General features: G+C 42.8%; 1 protein-coding gene across 1 annotated transcript in view; it reads right to left on the bottom strand.

Moving 5' to 3' along the window:
* grik2 (glutamate receptor, ionotropic, kainate 2) overlaps positions 1 to 23,359 on the bottom strand; it is a 256,121-nt gene that overhangs the window by 106,215 nt on the left and 126,547 nt on the right. The window contains exon 8 of the mRNA XM_072250332.1: positions 1,582 to 1,805. Within this exon, the coding sequence (XP_072106433.1) occupies positions 1,582 to 1,805 (224 nt within the window). The remainder of the gene's footprint in view (positions 1 to 1,581; positions 1,806 to 23,359) is intronic.

Raw genomic sequence — 23,359 nt, 5'->3', positions numbered from 1 at the left:
ATTTCCCCCTTCCTAAACCAGTTGTACACCTCTATCAAATCTCATCTCAAGCTACTATCCTGCAAGGAGAAAAAACTCACATTCTTCAGTCTACGCTTGTAGCAAAAATCCTTCAGCGCCATAATTGTTAAAGCAAATTATCATTGCACCTTCTCGTGGATATCCATATCATTCCTAAAGCAAGGTGACCAGAATTGGATTCATTAACCCAGATGCATCACTCCATACTTTGTACAGATTCAAGGTCACATTTGTACTACGGCACTCTGCGTCTCTATTTATGAATCTAGCATCCATCCACATGGCTTCCTGATGTATGACTATATACAGCGGTTCTATTTCCATACAACATTATAGAAAGTATAACTAAATACTACTGTACAGTAGGATAAATCTTGCTCTCTCTCTCACCTCTACTCCCACAATATCCTCACCCCAGCCACTCCCACCAAAAGCAAAGCACATAGATAATATTTTAGTACTAATGAGGTAACAAGATCAGCAAATGATTGGTTCATTTTGCTGGAACTTTCTTGGACAAATTTACAACAATGTTTGAAACTTCTGCAATCATCAATCCTAACATGAGCTTAAATCTCTTCATAGAAAAAACTACCACAAATACAGTATCAATGCTCTGATGTTGAAATGACAGCAATGGTAAATATTGCTGCAAGAGCTATTTTCTCTTCACCAGGATGCTAAGTTCCCTTTTCAAACATTATTTTTAAAGTCTGATCTGCTCAGCCCATGCACCATAATCTGAAATGTAAAGGTGGAAGTCCTAGACATTCTGCAGTTTTCCCCTCTATCTCCTCAAGTGTAATTATTTATGGCAGAAAATATCTGATAGCAGATGGGAGACAGCAGCGTCTCGCATATGCATTTTAGTACAAATTACGCTCTCGTACTTTCCCACTTTGTAATATGAATCACTACTCCCTATTCATATTAATCTTAAAATGCAGCCGGTACTGCACGGGCTGATGCAGTATATAACTGCAGCAATGATATCATGTTCAAAAACATGCATTTGAAGCAAGGTGAAAAGCATTTGTTGGTAACAGTGGGGGTTGGGCACTTAGTTATCCTAACTTGCAGCGCTGCATGATAAACTACCATCTCTCTACTACTTTGCCTGTCCACACAAAACCCCTGCTATGACTAATTAATAGCCTTTCATAAGACGTTTTCTGTGAAACCACATTTTCTATGCTTCAGTCCATGTGTGCAGTGAAACGGTGTAATGTGTAAAATTCAATTAACTGCCTTCATTTTTCTTCTGGACAGCATTCATCGTTTACACTGTGTCAGCAGCGCAGGAGGGGACTAAAAAAAAAGAGATGCTGGTTTAACATACTTATCTGCACCAGAAAACCAAGTCGAAAATGTCTTTCTGAAGCCATTTTGTTTTCCTCCCCGATATTAGCAAGATTTAATCTCAGACAGAGATGACAAACAGCACAGAGGTGTTAAAACAAAGAGGGACAAAAAAATCAACAAAAAAAAAATCAGTGACTTTTGACAACATTTGCAAAAACATAGTGGCATTGCCAAAACTCACTGAAGGCATCATGTTACCTGGCTATGACAAACAGCACACAACTGACACCCAAGTAAGCCAGCAGAATATACATCCAGATATCAGGGGAGAGAGGATTCAGGAAGGAGAAAACGCCAGGGTTTGTACCGTTGGGCTTTCGGTACAAAATACTTATTCCCAGAGTCATGAATGGCTTTGAGAAGTCAATGACCTTCTCTCGTACGTAGGTGATAGTCAGGGGTGCAACTGCAAGATCAGCTTTCTGTGGGCAAAAGAAAGAGAAAGTCTGGTTAGTACATTAGCAGGGGCAGAGCACTGTCACAATATAAAATTGGTTATGGAACTTTTGAACAATAAGCTGCAATATTTTCATAATAGGTCCTACACCAAAAAACACAATGACTTGGCAATTGACACAGCCACTGATAAATGATATTGCTGAAGTCAAATATTAAGTGTAAAGTTAAGAAGTTTGTCTTAGTGAAACACTACAATATGTTTCATTGGTGCATTCGATCCCTTGTTCACAAAGAATCAGAGAGTGGACTCTTAATTATACTTAAAGTGTTATTACAAGTGGATTCTGGAGAATTTATTACTTGCTGGAAGATTTTCTAGGTTCAATACTACCAGTCACTTTCTAAAGCAGGCCTTGGGGACTCATCAATCTGGAATGAACCTTTGTTTGCCCTATATCAAGTTGACCGATAATGTAACTGCAGATTATGGGTTTGAATTTTTGCTCTGTACACTGGTTACTTTACCACATCACAGCTTAGAGGTAGCCCATGTACTTCTGGAACACATTTCAATTCAAAAAGTATTTTTATTTTGCACTTAGTAACTGCATGAATGCTTCATGACTTCCACAATAACCTTGATTTATTCTGCACATGGGTTTAAACAAATATATAATCTGCTTTTTCTTTACTGGTGACCAGGATGTTTGGTAAAGATCTGAACCACAAATCAGCAGCAGAGAGGGAGATCTGGGTGGCACATGAATTTGAAGGTCCCTAACCCTGTCTCTATGTTTCAAAACCCTCTCAGGTATAAGAAAACAAGAAAATAGCAGCAAGCTATCACTCCTCTCAAGGTACAAGTAAGCAAAGAGGATGTGTTGCCTTTTTGATAAGAATTGGAATTGGAATTGGTTTATTATTGTCGCATGTACCGAGGTACAGTGAAAAAACTTATCTTGCATACTCTTCATACAACAGCAGTACTTAGAACTGACGTTCTTGGAGGATTGTCCATTGAGGCCTTATGTTTAGAACTTAGAAACAAGAAGGGGAGAGTTACTGTAGTGTAGGTGCATTATAAACCCCTTAATAGCCAGCGGGAACATGAGGAGCAAGAATATGGAGAAATTACTCATAGTTCTAGAAATAATAGCGTTAAATTAGTGGGAAATTTTCACTGGACTGGACAACCCATACCGTTAAGAGCCTGAATAAGGTGAGATTTGTGAAACGGGTCTAGGAAAGTTTCCTGAGTCAATATATAGCAGGACTGACTAGTATGAGTGCAATACTTGATCTTCTCTTAGGGAATGAGGTAGGGCAAGGAACTAGAGTGGCAATCAGGGAACAATTTGGCTCTAGTGACCATAATTCTATTAACTCTATGTGTCACAAAGGGGACTGCTGGTAGCAAGGGTGGACCCAAATGCAAGACACATCTTGTGAGGTTAACTTAAATTAAGTTTATTGCTCGTTACAAGGAGAGCAAAGCAGAAGCAGGAATAGCGTATTGGATAAGGACTCAGGCCTTGGACTAGGCTGGGACTAAGGGTCTGGGCTAGGACTCGGAATCATGGACTTCCAGGGTCAGGACTTGATACTTGGAGCCGCCAGGGTCAGGACTTGATACTTAGAGCCTCCGGGGCCAGGACTTCTTCTTATTCACATGACAGACTCAGACACAGAACATAAAACATAGAGCCGGGAATGCTCCTTAGACACAGGATGGAGTCGGAACTCTTCTTATTCATTGGACAGACTCAAACACAGGGCATAAAACACTGAGCCGCGAATCCTCCTTAGACAGAGGACGGAGTCAGGACTCTACTTGACACAGGGTCAGGACCCTTCCAGGGTAGAGGGCCGGGACCCCTTTTAGATGCAGGACATGGATACGGAGACCACACAACGATGGACAGTACTGGGCCCCAAGTATGCTCCAAGCAGCGGTGAGCTCTTGACTAACCCCGGCGGGCTAACTTTGACTGACCTGCTCTGGCAAGGGAAGGCGGCTTGCTGGCACTTGCTTCGGGAGGAGGCTAGGCTTGCTCCAGCAAGAACTTAGTTGGCTCCGGCCAGATGACTTTGGCTCGCAACTACCTTCGGTGACTTCGTTGACGCTCTCGCCCTGAACGGCTGAAAGCCGGAGACTCTAAACTGCTGGTTCAGCCGAGAGTAAATTGCCTCCAACCACCAAGCCCGAGGGACACGGGAAAACAGAGAACCAAAGGAAAACAGGGAATCAACGGTCCGGATCGTAACACAAACAAAGTAAATTTAAAGGGAACCCAATCCGGACCATGACACTATGATGGTAATGGAAAAGAACTGGACAGGTTCACAGGCTAGGGTCCTAAATTGGAGCAGGGCTAATCTTGGAGGAATTACGGAGAATCAGTAGCAAGTCAATTGGGTGAAACTATTGAAAGGAAAGGAATGAAGAGCAGGTGGGAGATTTTCAAGAGTGTGATAAGTACGGAAGCAACAGACTCCTGTCAGGGTGAAGAGTAAACCTGGAAAGTTTAGGAAAGCTTGACTGACAAGAGAGATAAAAGCTCTGGTCAAGAAAAAGAAGAAAGCATACTTTGGGTACACCCAAAAAATTAAGAGTATTCTTAAAAGGGCAGTAAGGAAGGGAAAGAAAGGGTATGAGATGGACCTGTCAGGTAAGGTTATGAAAACTCCCAAACTGTTCTACACCTGTATTAAGAGTCAAAGAAGGGGTGTAGAGAGGGTGGAGAGGGAAGGGGGTGGGGGGGAGAGGGTCCCCATGGGTCATCAAGGCCATTTAATTGCTCAAGAGATGAAACAAGCAGAGATATTTTAGAGAACATTCATATTACCAGGAAGGAAGTATTTGTTGCCTTATAGCATATTACGATAGATAAATGGATGGATTTTAATACAAGTAAATGTCAGACAATATAGTTTGGAATGTTCAACCAGTGGATGACTTATACTATGAACGTTAGGCCACTAGGGAGCGTAATGGAATAGACTGAGTGAGGAGTAATATGTGCATAGTTCATTGAAAGCTGCACCACATGTAAACAGAGTGGTGAAGAAGGCAGCATGCTGGCCTTCATCAGTCAGGGTATTGAGTTGTTTGGAGTTGGAACATTATGATATGATTATATAAGTTGTTGCTGAGGCCACACTTACAGTATTCTGCAAAGTTTTGGTCACTCTTTCCTAGAGAAGATGTGGTAAAATTGGAAAGATTGCAAAAAAAAAGTACAAGAATGTTTTATTAGAAGTATTGAGTATAGGGAAAGGATGGCCAGGTTAGAAACATAGGAAAATGAGGAGTGGCCTTATAGAGGTTTATAACATCATGAGGGGAATAGATAATGAGGATGCTAGCAATCTTTTCCCCAGGGTAGGGGAATCCAAAACTAGAGAGCACCGATTCAGGGTGTGAGAGGAAAGATTTAAAAGGGACCGAAGAGGATCTTTTCAATCAAGAGAGTGGTGAGTATGGAATGAGCTACCAGAGGAAGTGGTTGCAGACAGATACAATAGTATAATTTAAGAAGCACTTGGTTAGGTACAGTACATAGAGGAGTGAGTTTTAGCAGAAGCTGGAACTAGATATGTTGGCGCAGTGGTCGGCATGGATTGCTTGGGCTGAAAACCCTGCATCCATGCTGTATTGCACCATGACACCAAGTCTGCCCTATTATTTAATACAAAATAACCTGGCTTCAAATCCTCTTCTTTGTCAGTTCTCAATAATCCTCAAGTCTCCTTTTAAGCAACACCAAGACAGGCATCATAAGACCTGATCTTGCACAAGCAGCACTCAGACAATGCAGCCCGTACGCACACTTGATTTATGACAGTGGCCTGCAGGTAATCTGTCTGGGTACACCTGTGTGCTCTGTGCATTAACACCATGCTGACATAGAGGACCATGAAGACGATGCAATTCATTTAAGAACTAAAATTCTGGCTGATTATTGTTCCAAATGCCAGATCAGTGGAGTTCTTTAAGTTGTTTCTCATCCTACTGGTAAGCTGTGTTGTGGTGTATGTAAAGAGCCTCTCACAGGGTTGAGCAGTTGCTCATTCTATGAGCAACTTGATACAAGCTAACTCATGCGTTTCAATCCATATTATGTAGGGGAAGTTTGAAACAGAGAGCAGCAGCCTTCGAGTAACTTAGAGTTAATTAACAAATCTCAGTGGGCCAGTGATGATATTCAACCGGACAAACACACTCCTGAAATAAAGATATTTTATTCATTACAGGTATTTTTTATCTCAGTAAAATAGAAGAAGACTCACCCTAGAAACATTCCATAATATACCCATAAGGTTAAAGCTTCGTTTTTATAATGTTTTGTTCAGTGGATAAGAATCAAGTTTAATATCACTGGCAATATATCCTGAAATTTGTTGTTTTGTGGAAGTAGTACAATGCAATACATAAAAAGAACTATAAATTATAATAAGAAAGATATGATAAGTTAACTAAAATAAATAGTGCAAAAACAGGGCAAAAATAATGTGGTGGTGCCCATGCGTTAGACCATTGTCTATTCAGAAATTTGATGACTTAGGGATAAGAAGCTGCTCCTAAAACAGAGGGAGTGTACCTTCAGGCTTCTGTACCTCCTTTTTGTTCATAGTTCAAGTTTAATTGTTATTCAACCTTACATGAATACCCATGAATACAGCCAAAAGAAAACCCACTACTCCAGGGCCAAGGTACATAACGCAATGCCAAAAGTCCTACACAGCACAGTGCATATATAAGATAGTAAACACATAGAAGACATCAGTATAATACAGTCACACAAAGAATATGTAGTCCATGATCCTGACTCCATGAATGTTGTAGCAGTCTGCAGTCAAACACAATACACCTTGTCTTCTGCTGAGTGAACACTGGGGGGCAGCACTGACTCCAGCTCCACTTCTGGCACCCCAGTGGAGTGCACCAACTCCAATGCCTCTCTCCTGCGTGGCTGTGAACAGGCAATACTGCAGCTTGAATCCTGGACCTCGCTACAACTGAAGCTATTCAGCTCCCCTGCCGTCTGCTAATACATTGGGCTTGCAGCGTTCCACATTAACAACTTCCAACAGGATCTTATGATCACAAGAAAAGTGACTAAGGCAATCATTCACTTTTGGACCGGACACCACCTTTGGGCACCGAATCCTCCGATGCAGGAAGCAGCAAGATTTGCCCAAGTCCAGCTCCTTCAGTTTCTCCAGTAATAAGCAGCTCACTAATAAGGTAGTGACAAACCAGATCTCCTCAAACTCCTAATAAAATATAGCCACTGACAATTAAATCAATACGTTGGGTCCAGGATAGATTTTCAGAGATGTTGATATCTAGGAACTTGAATGTGCTCACACTTTCCACCACTATTCCCTCAACAAAGACTGGTGTGTTGTTCCCCTGGCTTCCCCTTTTTGGTCCAAAATCAATTCCTTGTGAATCACTAGAACAGCATTTTTAAGCTGATATTTTCTGTTTAGTGCGAACAGTACTCTCAATGTAGCATTTAGCAACAGAGCCACTGGGCCAAAACACAGTTATTTGTCACTGGATGACTGAACTGACATTCCCAATATGCGGCAGGATTTCCAGCAAGTTTGCTGGACCAGCAAATCAAGAACGTACTTTAGTAGTATCATGTGGTCTGGATAACCTGTGAACGGAATATTCTACCAGCTAATCAATGCACAGAGAAGCTGCTGCAGTGCAAAAGGTAATTGGCAAGGTTGAAGCCATCTCAATCAAGCAGCCAAATAGAGGCTTCCGATGAAATCAAAACAAGAGTTTTAGCACTTTGTCACTCCCTGAAAACAAACAGTAAAGCAAACCTGCTGCCTTGTGGTGTAACTCTTGCTTACTGCACTTCTTTTGTAATTGCCTGATCATCAAGTTGACAGATGTTTGGGATGACAATGGAATTAAAAATCCTGAGTTCTAAACCAATCTTCCCTCAGGCACAACACAGGCAGGTTTCAGGTTCTCTACACCGATGACATGCCTTTGACTCTTTCTCAGTACAACCTCCAATTGCACCTGCACACATTTTTGCTTATTATATGTCACCATGTATCACTATCGCCTGAGTAACTTTGTCAATATATTTCCCAAATCAAGTGGTTTGTTATGTGTCCATATTTATAAAGATTTGATTGAGAACATTAATAAAAAGTTAAAATTAAATCTAAAGTATTGTCTTCCTTTTTGCTTCCTAAATCTGTGTCCTGCAGTTCAGTCGATGAGGATTTAGGCCCCATTTCAAAGAGGGCAAATTGATAAACTGGATCTCTGAGTCAGTCACTAAGTTTCAGGCTTCCATGTTTCACAGTATGTACACAGATCTCTCAGACGTGTTTCATTTTAAGCCGCCAGCACAACTTGATTCCAAATAATCAATGAGATGTTTTTCGGAGAATTAACTGCAGGAGGTGGAGTTTCCATTCAGTGGGAAATTGGGAAAAGCTTGCTTGGTCAAGTCTCCCCTATAATTCATTGATACACAATCACAAGTGTAAAATAGAGCATAACAATTTCTTTCTCTTTCTAATATAAAAATCCTTGATGCAGCCAAGAATACTGTTGAAAATTAATTCAGCTGGAAATGGGTTTATCAGCAGGTGCATTTTTAATAAGGCTGTCTGGGCCCCTATCTGTGAATAATCTGACAAATTAGCGAAATTGACTTTAAAAATATGCTGAACTACTTAATAATTTCCTTGTGCAATAGTCAGTTCATTAGTAAATTAAATATTGTTGATATAAAAAGCTTTTAAAATGAGCCCACGTGTGCATGTATGCAAAAGAAAAAAATGAATGCAATTTGAAGCCTGTGGCAAAGCTAATACCCATAGTAATTACAGCATGTTGACCCTTATCTTGTTAAGCAGTTGGCTTTAAAGTCACAGAATTTCTCAATCCAGCATTAAAATTCTCTATACAATTCAGCTTTGAGTTAAAAGATTGTCTTCATTGACTGCTAAATAGGCAACAATTAAATGAACACATGGTCCAAACAAATCAGCAATCCAAACTCCAATCTAAACTTGCAGTTGTTGACTTATCACACTTGACAGCCTTAGTGCCTGGCTTCTATTTGGCTGGTTAAGAATGTTGCAATTTGAAAGGAGTCATCAGAATCAGAGTTAGGTTTAATATCACCGGTGTATGTCGTGAAATGTGTTATTAACTTTGCGGCAGCAGTACAATGCAAAACATAATACATATTGAAACAAACTGAATTACAGTAAGTATATGTATGTATATCAAAGAGTTAAGTTAAAATAAATAGGACAACAACAAAAATAAGTTTAAAAAGGTAGTGAGGTAGTGTTCAGTCAACGTTTCAGGCCGAGACCCTTCGTCAGGACTAACTGAAGGAAGAGCTAGTAAGAGATTTGAAAGTGGTAGGGGGAGGGGGAGATCCAAAATGATGGGAGAAGACAGGAGGGGGAGGGATGAGGCCAAGAGCTGGACAGGCGATTGGCAAAAGGGATATGAGAGGATCATATCCTTTTCTCCCTCTGACTATACCCCTTGCCCATCCTCTGGGTTTCCCCCCCTCCCCCTTTTCCTTCTCCCTGGGCCTTCTGTCCCATGATCCTCTCATATCCTCTCATTTGCCAATCACCTGTCCAGCTCTTGGCCCCATCCCTCCCCCTCCTGTCTTCTCTTATCATTTTGGATCTCCCCCTCCTCTTCTCACTTTCAAATCTCTTACTAGGTCTTCCTTCAGTAAGTCCTGACGAAGGGTCTCGGCCCGAAACATCGACTGTACCTCTTCCTAGAGGTGCTGCCTGGCCTGCTGCGTTCACCAGCAACTTTGATGTGTGTTGCTTGAATTTCCAGCATCTGCAGAATTCCTCGTGTTTGAGTGAGGTAGTGTTCATGGGTTCAATCTCCATTTAGAAACTGATGGCAGAGGGGGAGAAGCTGGTCCTGAATCGCTGAGTGTGTGCCTTCAGGCATCTATAACTCCTTTCCAATGGAAGAAGGAATGTCCTGGGTGGACTTTGTTGCCCTGTGACACCGTACCTTGAAGGTGTCTTGGATACTACAGAGGTTAGTACCCATGATGGAACAGACTAATTTTACAACTTTCTGCAACTTGATAGTGTGTATTGCCATTCACCACCCCCCCCCGCACCCCATACCAGGTGGTGATGCAGCCAGTCAGAATGCTCTCCATGGTACATCTGCAGAAGTTTTTGAGAGTTTTAGGTGTCAAACCAAATCTCCTTAAACTCATAATGAAATATAGCTGCTGCCTTGCCTCTTTTAAGCTGCATCAATATGTTGCAACCAGGTTAGGTCCTGAGAGATATTGACACCCAGGAACTTGAAATTGCTCACTCTCTCCACTTCAGATCCTTCTATGGGGATTGCTTTGTGTCGCCTCATTCTACCCTTTCTGAAGTTCACAATCAGCTCTTTGGTCTTACTGAGGTTGAGTGCAAGGTTGTTGCTATGAGACTCTTCAGATAACTGGCATATCCCACTCCTGTATGTCTTCTCATCACCATCTGAGGTTCTGCTAACAATGGTGGTATCATCAGCAAATTTACAGATGGTATTTAAGCTGTGTCTAGCCACATAGTCATGGGTGCAGAGACAACAGAACACATTCCTGTGCAGGTACATTTCAGCAATCCACAATTAAACAGAGCGTTAAAGGTAGCAGATGGATGGCAATATCCAATGTGTGAACAACATCTCATTCATTCAGAGAAAAGAATATTATTCTGATGAATGCTGTAATGAGCATGGCATGTATTTTAAAAGATAAATGTTACTCATCATATTTTTTTTAAGTCCATGATGTGATCAGATGCAGAAGTTGGTTTCAAATCAGGAACTATGAATCTTCCTTGGCACAGAACCAGTTGCTCATATAAATTACTTTTTCAGAAATCAACTGATAAATAGTATCACTAAAAGTAACTTCTGTGCATTGGCAATGCAGCTACCACCTTAGCAATCTCATATTGTGCCAGCTAAGGTACATCCGCTTGGTGTTCATCTTACACTTCCACCCTTCAAACTATTCTGAGATAATATTTTATGAATGACAAATACAGAATTAATGTAAGCTGTTATTGCTCTATATTTGCAAAATGCTGAACTTGGTGCCAGGTGAGGAACAGAACTGATCAATTTATTTTAATATAAGCTTTACCTGTCAAACACCTGCATACACAATCCCAATCTTAAGATAGCCTGCTGGGTGTGTGTATATTCGACACCCCTCCAAATTTTACTTTCCAATTAAGTTAAAATCAGGACTATTACAGTTAAAGCAGAGAAGGAAGCCATTCATCTGATTTAACCAAAGCTGGTTCATGTACACAAGCCCATTAGCCTCCTCTTTTCATAGAGCCCTGCAGAGTATTCTCTCTTAAGTGTCTGCCCAATTTTGTTTTGGAAGCAATGATTGAATCTGTATCCACTTCACAGGCGATGAGTTTCAGGGTACCTGCATAAAATTAAAGATTAACCCCACAGTCCCTTTGTCTATGCTAAAAATATTTAATCTATATGTATACTAGAGAATTAGGCAAAGAACAATGCAAACAAAATTTAGAATTTAAGGATATTTTCCAATCTTTTACAGCCATTGAATGATTTCTAAATGTAAGGAGCTTGCAAACAATATAATATTTGATCAATGTGATCTTCAGTTGATTACTGACATTGCTAAGGTAGAGGCAAAGAAGCAAAGAGCAGCAGAAATCTGCTGTCCTCCTTTAGATGACAGCGCAGTGATCCCACCACTACTTCTGCACCAGTGCCCTTGTAATTTGCCTGTCAACCTACAAATCCCAAACCCAGCACGGCATAACCTGAGGCTGGGACATCTAAGCTTAGGGCCAGCCACGTTTTTCATTCCGGGCCCTCTATGGCTTTCTCCATTGTAAGGCAATAGTCTTCCATCAAATCGACTGCAACCTCTGGGGGATCAATGCACAGCAGCAGCAAAAGATGTAAAGTTATATGGAAGCCAGACATTAAGGGTAGTCAAGTGTAGTAAGTCAACATCTGCCAGGTTTGGTCTTAATTGGAACTGGGGTTACTGATTTGGTTTGAGGCATGCATTCATGAACTTTGGTCGTTGAAGCTGCAAAGTTGAATAACAGAGGGAAGGTAAACCATTGTAGGTGAATGTGGACTTTACCTTCAAAGTAAACATTTGTGAAAAGGCAGCATTTAATGGCAGGGCTGAACTTTGCTGGAAGTGTCAGTAATTCCATTGTTCATTCATGAGAGGACACCACTCAACCTATCCAGTTTATGCCAGCACACAGAGCAATCCCATTCCCCAATTACCTTTCCTGGTTATCCTTTGCTGACCACATTCCCACTAATTCTTCCACCCACCTACACAAGGTGTTGGCCATGAAGCAACTAAAATATGGAAGAAAACATCAAATTTAAATGAGTCAAATAGAAGTGGACAAGCCAATTGTCTTTGCTCTCGCCATGTGGATGTAGGAATGGAAGCTGCCATTTTGTGAAGCTGCTCTGTAAGCTCCATTTTGTGAGCTGTCTTGTGAACTAGTTTTACTCAGGAATAATTGCATCAAAGTGCTTTACATTAGAGGCTTCTGATGATCTGCTGAACGGGAGATAATTTCTTAATAAGAAGTTATTTGTGCGGCATTCTTTGGTATGATAGAACATGCAGGTTCATGAATAAGGGTGTCTGTGTCTGACCCGAGTATCTTGATCCTACTAACTGGCTGGGTCTGCTCCGATTCAGAACAAAGAGATATTAATTACTAGTGCAAACACGAGGAAATCTGCAGATGCTGGAATTTCAAGCAACACACTTAAAAGTTGCTGGTGAACGCAGCAGTCCAGGCAGCATCTCTAGGAAGAGGTACAGTCAATGTTTCAGGCTGAGACCCTTCATCAGGGCCAACTGAAAGAAGACCTAGCTTCTTTCAGCAGACACACGTTAACCAGGTAGGCCAGTGTCAAGGAGATTGAATTGCAACATTTGAACTGATAAAGAGTGTATAAAAGTGAGAGGCTTCAAATACAAAGCAGTAAGCACTTTGGAGACTACCGTGAGGAAACCCCCCATTTCAGGGGCCGGAAGAAGAAGGATCAGTCGTTTGGCCAACAGAGTATACCCTATTTTAATGTTTAAATTGGAGAAATATTCTGAGAAAGTATTGGTATAGAGGGAATGGTAGAGTTCATGTTTTAATTTGTTTGCTGGGGGTCAACATAGTTAAGTTGATGTCTGTACAGAGACAATAAAGTGCAAGGTTTGATTAATTAAGAGTTGGGCAGTGAATTGGGCAACCTAGATCAGTTGATAATAATCAACATAAGGGTAACATACAGTGACAAATTAAGCTACCATCCCCCACTATGTAGGAAAAACCAGAGAACCTGCGGTAAATCCTGTCGTCACAGGGAGAAAATAGTAGAGCGTAATTTACTACAATCCCTCAGCACGGGCTGAGGACCCACTGCACTGAACACACACTGTTTATTTCATTGGCGACCAATGGCTGCAACAAGGAAAGGCAGGTAGAAGACAATTTTTTTCTTGATTGAGTTTGATTTTTTTGTGCTTTTAAGCACTGAGAAGTATTTTAAAGTGTTTCTACTGAATCCATTTCTGGCTTTGATTTACTTTTGCCATCTTTGTTTAATTGCTTAACTGCTTTTTAATTGCAGAACAATCTGTCCTCCAACTGATCAGAGCATTTGCTGAGGAACTGCCATGAAGAACTAAAACTACCCATTCCAGAACACAGATCTCATAATACTTCAGATCCAACAAATGTAACTCCTCTGAAATCATGAGTGAGGATGCCGGGTGGAAAAGGCAACAGACATTCGTGAGCCATCAACTGAGGGAAGTGTCACTAACTTGGGGGAGTGAGGACGGATAATAGTCAGCATCACATGAGAGTACAGAAAGAAAATCTTTAAATAAAATACTGAGAGCAGACCAACTCAAGCAAAGTTCCCACTCCTTAATTCCCTCTGGAGAAATGGATTACAAGCAGGAGCAACCACTCCATCATAAACTTGCCTGTCTTTATGACCCAACCACTGATCATAATGACAACCTCTGCTGACTAATCACTTAACACCTCACCTCACCAGATCAAATAGCCCTCCTATTCACTCAGCCCTCTTCCCCCTTGTATCAACAGTAGAAACCTTCAAGATTGACCTCCTCACACCTTCTCATCTACTGATTTTGCTTAGCTCTCCGTTTTGCATCTTGAAGGTGTTACGTCAGTCAGAACAAGCGCAATATCCTCCATCAGCTACACCACAGTCATATGGAAGTGCCCAGTCAGACTGTGAGTCCCCAGTTGTCATTCTCTATTCATTTTTTCAGGGAAATTGGATTGCATAACACATGGAAGTACTGCGCAATGCAAACTAATTTCTTGCCATGCATCTTTTACTGCACTCATGTAAAACGGGATAGATTCAAGGCAGCTTTACCAACTCTAATCTAGGCATCCATTCAAACTATGCACCATCAGTAGCACCAGAACACAATCTGCAACCTGGAAAGAAAGCACATCTTTGAAATGATCACTAACACGAATCAAGATGGCAACTAAGGCAATCTGCCCCAACCCCATATAAATGAGTCACAATCTGATCATCCCAGTTAGGAGCAGGAGTAGACAATGTGGTTTCTCAAGCCTTGTCCACCATTTGATAAGGCCATGGCTGATCCAACTGACCTGTATTCCTGTGTAGCCAGATTTCTCATATTTTCACATGACATTCAGCCCAGTAAGCTAATGCCAAATCTCAAACCCATCACCCTATTTTTTTTCTGTAACCTATTGCTCTCATATGTTAATCAGTCCTCCCACATTTTCCCACTGACAGATGTTAAGCTAACTTACCTGGTGAAGATACAGCGGAACATTAATAGCATCACGCTGTATGCAAAGCAAAGCAAAACAATCCCCACAAATACCATATTAATTGAAATTTCCACAGTACTGCAAAATCCAGCCATAACTACCTGTTATCACAAAACAGAGAGATGCATGTGAACATCTTCTCATGGAAGCTGAAGAATCTGGTGAAATTTCTATTCCAAAATGTTCTGGGTCATCAAGGGCATTTGAAGAAGTAGAATTTTTTTTAAAAAAAAGATAGTTGGTACGGACATGAGGCTTGAAGCAGATCAGATTTATAGAATGGCGGGAGAGGACTGAAGAGCCAAGTGGCTTACAACTGCTCCTAATATGTTCTTATGTTCATAATTAGATCAATGTTAGCAAACCTGACTGTCTCTATGTTAAAAGGAAATGAGTTCATGCCCCATACCAGAATTATATTGTATCAACATTCAAAGCTGAGCAGGAAGTTTTCCTGGCCCTCAATCACCCCTTAACTAAGCAATATGAATAATAGGCTTTTTTTCCCCCTTTTTCTCACTGTTGTTCATTATGTCTTAGTGCGTGCAAACTAACTGCTGCATTTCTCCATAACTGCACTCCCGATTGTGATTGTGATTGTGGTTGTGATGTCCTCAGGATTTTATAAGGTCATGAAAGATGTGACATAAATGCCAGTTCTTAAGTCTCAAATTCTTGTTGCATACAGTGCACTGTACTATGGTTACGCCTGACCCCCATCTGAGACTGGACTGACAGCCATGTAAAATAGGAGTATGGTGAAAGTCTGAGCTGTACCGTGTGATGTTTGATTCAATTAATGCCATTCTTGCTGCAGCAACTTCTCTTGATGTGCCATGTACTAAGCAGCTTGAAAAAGTGGTGACATCCCCATTACTTCCAACTTAACTCCAAAATGAATCAATGGGTCAACAGTTTCCTAACACTTAAGCTATTTATCTGCAAATTTTGTCTCCATAATTTTGAAGAAACATTAAATGATTTATTTTAATGTTTTATATTATTCTAAACTAATCGAATGAGGAATTGCGGGAGAACATATTATGAGGCAATTGGCAAGACCTTTACATCAACATGGAATTATATCAGACTTTGAAGTAATCAGTTGTTGCAGAAGCTGGGAGATGCCTGTCAAGAAAATGCTACTAAAGGGCGGCTGCAATAGTGTAAGAGGAATTCTGCGCTGCAACAGCTGATATTACCGCATATGGGATGAACTCTTGGAAAGCACTTAATTACAAACTATCATATTGTGGTGACCCACTTTCCAGCGCACACGAACCAGCTCACAAAACAGCGCACGGTGGCCGAGAGGTCGGCCCCAAAGGGCGCCAGGCCATCTTCACCAACAGGGGGAAAATCCCGCTCGCGGCAAGGGTCTGCGAATATGCATTCCCCACAGCAGGCCCACCCGGGGAGGGCGGGAACGGGAAGACTTTAAAGGAGGCTGTGAAGTTTGAATAAATTTCTTTTATCGCAACTCCAACTCGCCGACTACGTGTCGTTATTCTAGCGCTGTGTGTAGCACACCGCTACAATTGGTGACCCCGACGGCCCAAACGATATTTGGACCAGAGATGACCGATGCTGCATCTGTTCATGCAGTTTCGTTAAAACTGCCAAGCTTCTAGACGCTGTGACCCGGCTTATGGTTCGAACAAGCAGAAGCGCAATTCCACATTCGGCAGTTAACCTTCGATTCCACTCGTTACTACTACGTGGTGAGCTCCCTCGACCAGGAGACAGCTGCGCAAGTAGAGGAGTTTATACAGTCGCCCCCAGAGGACGGCAAATACACAGCATTCAAAGCCCTGCTCATAAGGACTTTTGGACTCTCAGGGCGTGAACGAGCTGCCCGCTTACTGCACCTGGATGGTTTGGGAGACAGGCCGCCGTCGGCATTAATGAACGAAGTGCTGGCCCTGGCTGAAGGACACAAACCCTGCCTCATGTTTGAGCAGGCGTTCCTAGAGCAACTGCCCGAGGACATATGCCTGCTCCTGTCCGACGCAGATTTCAGTGACCCCCGGAAGGTGGCGGCCCAGGCAGATGTGCTGTGGAATGCCAGGAAGGAGAGAGGGGCATCCGTCACACAGATCACCAAGCCGCGTGCCCAACGACAGACCAGACCAGGCCCGGCAGCAGAGCCTACAAAACCCGGCGACGGGAGTGAGGAGCCCAACGAACAATGGTGCTTCTACCAACAGCAGTGGGGCACAGAGGCCTGCCGCTGTAGACCACCCTGAAAATCCCCAGGCAACGCCAGGGCCAGCCGCTGCTGATGGCTAGGGCGGCTGGCCATCAGGACAGCCACCTGTATGTCTGGGACAAACAGTCGGGATGCCGCTTTTTGGTTGACACCAGAGCGGAGATCAGCATTTTACCTCCAACGAGTTACGACACCTGCAACAGAGAACGGGGACCCACCCTGAGGGCTGCAAATGGCAGCACAATACGGATCTACGGCACCCGCATTGTGCGGCTACAGTTCAGCTCCAGTCAGTTCACGTGGGACTTCACACTGGCCACCGTGGCCCAACCACTCCTGGGGGCGGATTTTCTACGAGCCCACAGCCTGCTGGTCGACCTGCAAGGGAAGCGATTAGTCCACGCCAAGACTTTTCAAACGTTCTCCCTGGGTGAAGCACAGTTGCCAGCCCCACACCTGGACTCCATCACGCTGTCCGACGATGAATTCACCAGGGTTCTGGCGGATTTCCCATCAGTTCTGACACCGCAGTTCATGGCAGCCATGCCCAGACACGGAGTACAGCACCACATCCCGACCCAGGGACCACCCCTCCACGCCCGTGCTCGAAGGCTCCCCCAGGACAAGCTCCAACTGGCGAAGGAGGTGTTCAAGAAGATGGAGGAATTGGGGATCATACGACGGTCCCACAGCCCATGGGCCTCCCCCCTGCACATGGTGCCCAAGGCAACTGGGGGCTGGAGACCATGCGGTGACTACCGCAGACTGGACGTGGCTACAACGCCAGACCACTACCCTGTGCCGTACATTCAAGACTTTGCAGCAAACCTACACGACGCAAGGATCTTTTCCAAGATAGACCTCATCCGGGGATACCATCAAATCCCGGTACATCCGGATGAGATCCCCAAAACAGCACTCATCACCCCATTTGGCCTTTTCGAATTCCTCCGAATGCCGTTCGGCCTAAAGAATGCCGCACAGACGTTCCTGCGGCTAATGGACGCGGTGGGACGCGAACTGGACTTTGCATTCATCTGTTTGGACGACATCCTCATAGCCAGCAGTAGTCGTCAGGAGCATCTGTCCCACCTCCGTCAATTCTACGCCCGGCTGAGCGAATTCGGCCTTACAATCAACCCGGCCAAATGCCAGTTCGGACTCGACACCATCGACTTCCTGGGCCACAGGATTACTAAAGACGGGGCAACCCCACTGCCCGCCAAGGTAGACGCGGTCCGCCACTTCCCCTGACCCAACACAATCAAAGGCCTGCAGGAATTCGTGGGTATGGTGAATTTCTACCACCGTTTCCTCCCCTCAGCAGACCGAATCATGCGCCCCCTGTTCACCCTGATGTCCAGTAAGGGCAAGGACATTACTTGGGATGAAGAGGGTGCGGCCGCTTTCGTTAAAACCAACGAAGCCTTGGCAAATGCCGCGATGCTAATGCATTCCCCACAGCAGTCCCGCCCGGGGAATGCGGGAACGGGAAGGCTTTAAAGGAGGCCGCGAAGTTTGCATAAATCTCTTTTATCGCAACTCCAACTCGCCGACTACGTGTCGTTATTCTAGCGCTGCGTGTAGCACACCGCTACCATATTAAATTAAAGCTGAGGCTAAGGTAAGAATCTCAAACCCCAGAATAGATAGATTGCAGATGGAAGGCAAGATAAAAATGTTTCAAGTCCGAAACCAATCTCTAGTTTGTATTTCTGGTTTTACTGGAGGCAAGTTAGGTCAGATACTGAGATATTTTAAGGACAATTTGATATAATATATTTTTATTAATGCACAGAAACTTGGATTCTTCTTGAAAATGACAGCAGTTAAATGGGTGGTGGTGGGGAGGTGAGAGGTGTGCTTCCAAAAAAAAAAACGAAGTGTTGCCTCTTCGCCCACCTCTGATCATCCAGTGCCAAGTTCAATGTCAGGTTCCTGCTCTAACATCAGATTCAATCCTACCATCACATCAGATTCATCCACTGCCCCTGCGAGTCAGACTCACGCACTCATACAGTGCCAGATTCACCCACTGTATCCGCAAAAATCAAATTCACCCTTTCTTCCATGGTTAGGATCACTGCCCAGATTTCCATGACACCTCTACCCAGATCCATACTGTATCATCTTTCTTGCCTGACTTCATCTCTCCTGTAGATTTTTGGGGCTGCAACCAGGCTCATCAGTATACTGATGGCTTGCCAACAGGGCAACATACACAACAACTTAACAAGATTTCCACCTACCATAATGGAACTGTTCAATTAATCCATTCCTAGAAAGTATACAAAGTTTTACTCGTTTTGAGCTGGTCAGATATGAAAGCACTCCTGCACCACCATCAGGAACATTTAATATGCCAAAGATTTTGCGCTTTGGCATTCCAACCACCTGGCTGTACTTCAGGAGTAGAAGCAAAGACTGAGGACCACAAATGTATGGTCAAGGGAGGTGGAGGAGCATTTACAGGAATCAGTGGACTGGGCAATATTCAGGGAACTATCTTTGAATATGAATTAATATGCTACAGCCATCACTGTCTCCATCAAGACCTACATGGAAGAGCATGTTCCTTAGAGAACATGCTGAGTCTTCCCAAAGCAGAAGACCTGGATGAACCAGGAGATTTGCAGTTTGCCAATGGTTCAATCTGTGGTGTTGAAGACCAGCAAACCAGAACTCTCCAAAGAGTTCAATACATTTTATGCATAATTTGAAAGGGTGAATAAACCCATGCCTGTGCAAATCCCTACACCATCCAGTGATCCTCCAGGATGTCAGAACATCCTTCAAGAGTATGAACCCTTACAAAACCCTCGTGCTATACCTGGTCAGGTACTAAAAGCCTGTGCCAGCCAATTCACTGGAATGTTCAAGGATATCTTCAAACTCTCACTCCTGCGTTCTGAGGATCTTACCTATTTCAAAACGGCAGTAATTATAGAACCATAGAACACTACAGCACAGAAAACAGGCCATTCGGCCCTTGTAGTCTGTGCCAAAACACTATTCCACTAGTCCCATTGACCTGCATCCAGTCCATAACCTTCCAGACCACTCCCATCCAAGTACCTATCCAATTTATTCTTAAAACCTAAGAATGAGCCCACATTTACCATATCAGATGGCAGCTCGTTCCACACTCCCACCGAGTGAAGAAGCTCCCCCTAATATTCCCCCTAAACCTTTCCCCTTTCACCCTAAAGCCATGTCCTCTCGTATTTATCTCTCCTAATCTAAGTGGAAAGAGCCTATTCACGTTTACACTGTCTATACCCCTCATAATTTTGTAAACCTCTATCAAATCTCCCCTCATTCTTCTACACTCCAAGGAATAAAGTCCTAACCTGTTCAATCTTTCCTTATAACTCAACTCCTGAAGACCCAGTAACATCCTCGTAAGTCTTCTCTGCACTCTTTCAATCTTACTGATATCCTTCCTAGAGTTAGGTGACCAGAACTGTACACAATACTCCAAATTTAGCCTCACCAATATCTTATACAACCTCCCCATAACATTCCAACTCTTATACTCAATACTTTGATTTATGAATTGCCAGGATGCCAAAAGCCTTCTTTACAACCCTGTCTACCTGAGACGCCACTTTCAGGGAATTATGTATCTGAACTCCATAATTCCCAGTTGTACTGGTGCTCAAGAAGCTGCCCTCAATGACTATCAACTGGTAGTACTCATATCTACCATAGTGAAGTGCTTTGAGAGGTTCATTATGGTTACAGTTAACTCCAGTATGGGCAAGAACATGAATCACTACAATTCGCTTACTGCTGCAACAGGTCTATATAGCTGACACAGTTTCACTGGCTCTCCACTCTGCATTGGAGCACATAGACAGCAACAATGCATACATAAGGCTGCAGTTCGTCAATTATAGTTTGGCATTCAATACCATCATCCCCTCAGTAGTAATCATCAAGTTTCTAAATCTGGGCCTCTGTTCCTCCCTCTGCAACTGGATCTGCCGCTTCCTCATCGGGGGACCACGGTTAGTACAGATTGATACTAGCATTTCTCCACACTGACAATAAACACAGGTGCACCTCAAGGATGTGTGCTTAGTCCACTACTGTACTCTCTCTATACTCACAGCTGTGTGGCTGGGCACATGTCAAACTTCATTTATAAATTCATAAATGACACCACTGTGGTTGCTAAAATCTCAAATGGTGACAAGGTGGTGTAAAGGAGTGAAGCAAGTTGGCTGGTTGAGTGGAGTAACAGCAACAAGATTCATCAGCAAGATCAAAGGACTGACTGGGGACTTCAGCGAGGGAAACTCGGAGGAATATGTACCAGTCCTTGTTAGTGGAAGGGGTAAGCAGCTTTAAGTTTCTGGGTATTAACATTTCGGAGATGCAATCATGGACAAGGCATGCCAGTGGCTCTGCTTCATGAGAAACTTGAGGAGATTTGGTATGTCTTGCAAATTTTTGCAAATGTACGTGGACAGCATTCTGACTGGTTTCATCACAGCCTGGTATGGTGACTCCAATGCGTAGGATTGCAAGAGCGCACACAGTGTTGTAAACTTAGTGAGCTGCTTCACAGGAACAAGCCTCCCCACCATTGCGACCGTCAACGAGAAACACTGCCTCCAGAAAGTGGCATCCATCATTACTACCCAGGGCATGCTCTCCCTCTTCTTATTACCATCAGGGATGAGGTACTAAAGGCCCACATTCAATGATTCAGAAACAGCTTCTTCCCCACAGGCATCAGATTCCAGAATGGTCCATGAACCAATGAATGCTATTCATTACTCCTTTTCTCCTGCATTATTAATTTATTTTGCAATTTATACTAATTTTATGTCTGCACTGTACTATTCCTGCAAAACAACAAATTTCATGTTGTGATAAAAAAAACTGATACTGAATCCAAAACCTGAGCAAATATTTTGCCACCTTTACATAGAAACATAGAAAGTAGGTGCAGGAGTAGGCCATTCGGCCCTTCGAGCCTGCACCGCTATTCAGTATGATCATGGCTGATCATCCAACTCAGAACCCTGTATCTGCCTTCTCTCCATACCCCCGGATCCCTTTAGCCACAAGGGCCATATCTAACTCCCTCTTAAATATAGCCAATGAACTGGCCTCAACTGTTTCCTGTGGCAGAGAATTCCACAGATTCACCACTCTCTGTGTGAAGAAGTTTTTCCTCATCTCGGTCCTAAAAGGCTTCCCCTTTATCCTTAAACTGTGACCCCTCGTTCTGGACTTCCCCAACATCGGGAACAACCTTCCTGCATCTAGCCTGTCCAAACCCTTTAGAATTTTATACGTTTCAATCAGATCCCTCCTCAATCTTCTAAATTCCAGATAGTATAAGCCTAGTCGATCCAGTCTTTCATCATATGAAAGTCCTGCCATCCCAGGAATCAATCTGGGAATTTTTATCACTGAATAGACCTCTACATACAAACCATTCTCAATGTCAGTGCAACAGTAACAACAGGGACCTAGTTGTCCTAAAGTTACACCATAACCAAATGAATACTTCCAGAGTTTCCCCATTTGAGAATCACATTTCAAAGTTTAAATTTAATATCACAGTAAATATCACCATATACAACCCCGAGATTCATTTTACTCGCAGGGACACTCAATAAATCCATAATAGAATAATAATCATAATAGAATCAATAAAAGATTGAAACAACTTGAACATTCAACCAGTATGCAAAAGACAACAAACTGCAAATACAACAAGAAATAATTACAATAATAAGTAAGCAATAAATATCGAGAACATAAGATGAAGAGCCCTGGATGTGAGTCATTCCCCTCCTCTCTCCACCATTCCATTCCTTTGTTTTTGCTAGGTTTGGTTGTTCACACTGTGACCACTTGCATTTCTACCAGATACTCCCTCACATCCCAAAGTCCTGTAGGTCAATGGGGCACTGTGAATTGCCCTAACTGTGGTCGGGTGGGGTAGATCAGGGAGGAGTTGATAGTAATGTGGGGAGAATATGTTAAAATTAGCGGGGAAAAGGGATTGTCCTATGACCTGGTATAGACTCGATGGGCTGAAGAGCTCCATTCTACATTGTAAGGAGATATGGATGAAAATATCAAAGGCTAAGCACACAGAAGAGGCAGTCGATACCTATGACAGGCCAGCAACTTGAATGACGATTCCTCCAAATGAAAATGTGCTGAGGTATTGTCCAAGTCAAGTTACTATGCCAACATGATCTCCTTAAGTTACAATTAAAAGTAATAAGATATTTCAGGCATGAAATTAGATGTACATTATATGAAATAATCCTCTGCAGTTGTTATTTTTCTTTACATTTTCTTGCCATCTTATTGCAGATCTGTAGAGCCAGTAATTCTTACATAATCCATACTATTAATGAAAGATTCTCACAAAAGAAATATTTAAGTGCTCTCTTTATCACATTCCCTGTAATCATA

Source organism: Mobula birostris, chromosome 2 (genome assembly GCF_030028105.1).
Source record: "Mobula birostris isolate sMobBir1 chromosome 2, sMobBir1.hap1, whole genome shotgun sequence".
NCBI lineage: Eukaryota > Metazoa > Chordata > Chondrichthyes > Myliobatiformes > Myliobatidae > Mobula > Mobula birostris.
The sequence above is the reverse complement of the archived record's forward strand: the minus strand, read 5'-3'. Positions and strand labels throughout refer to the sequence as shown.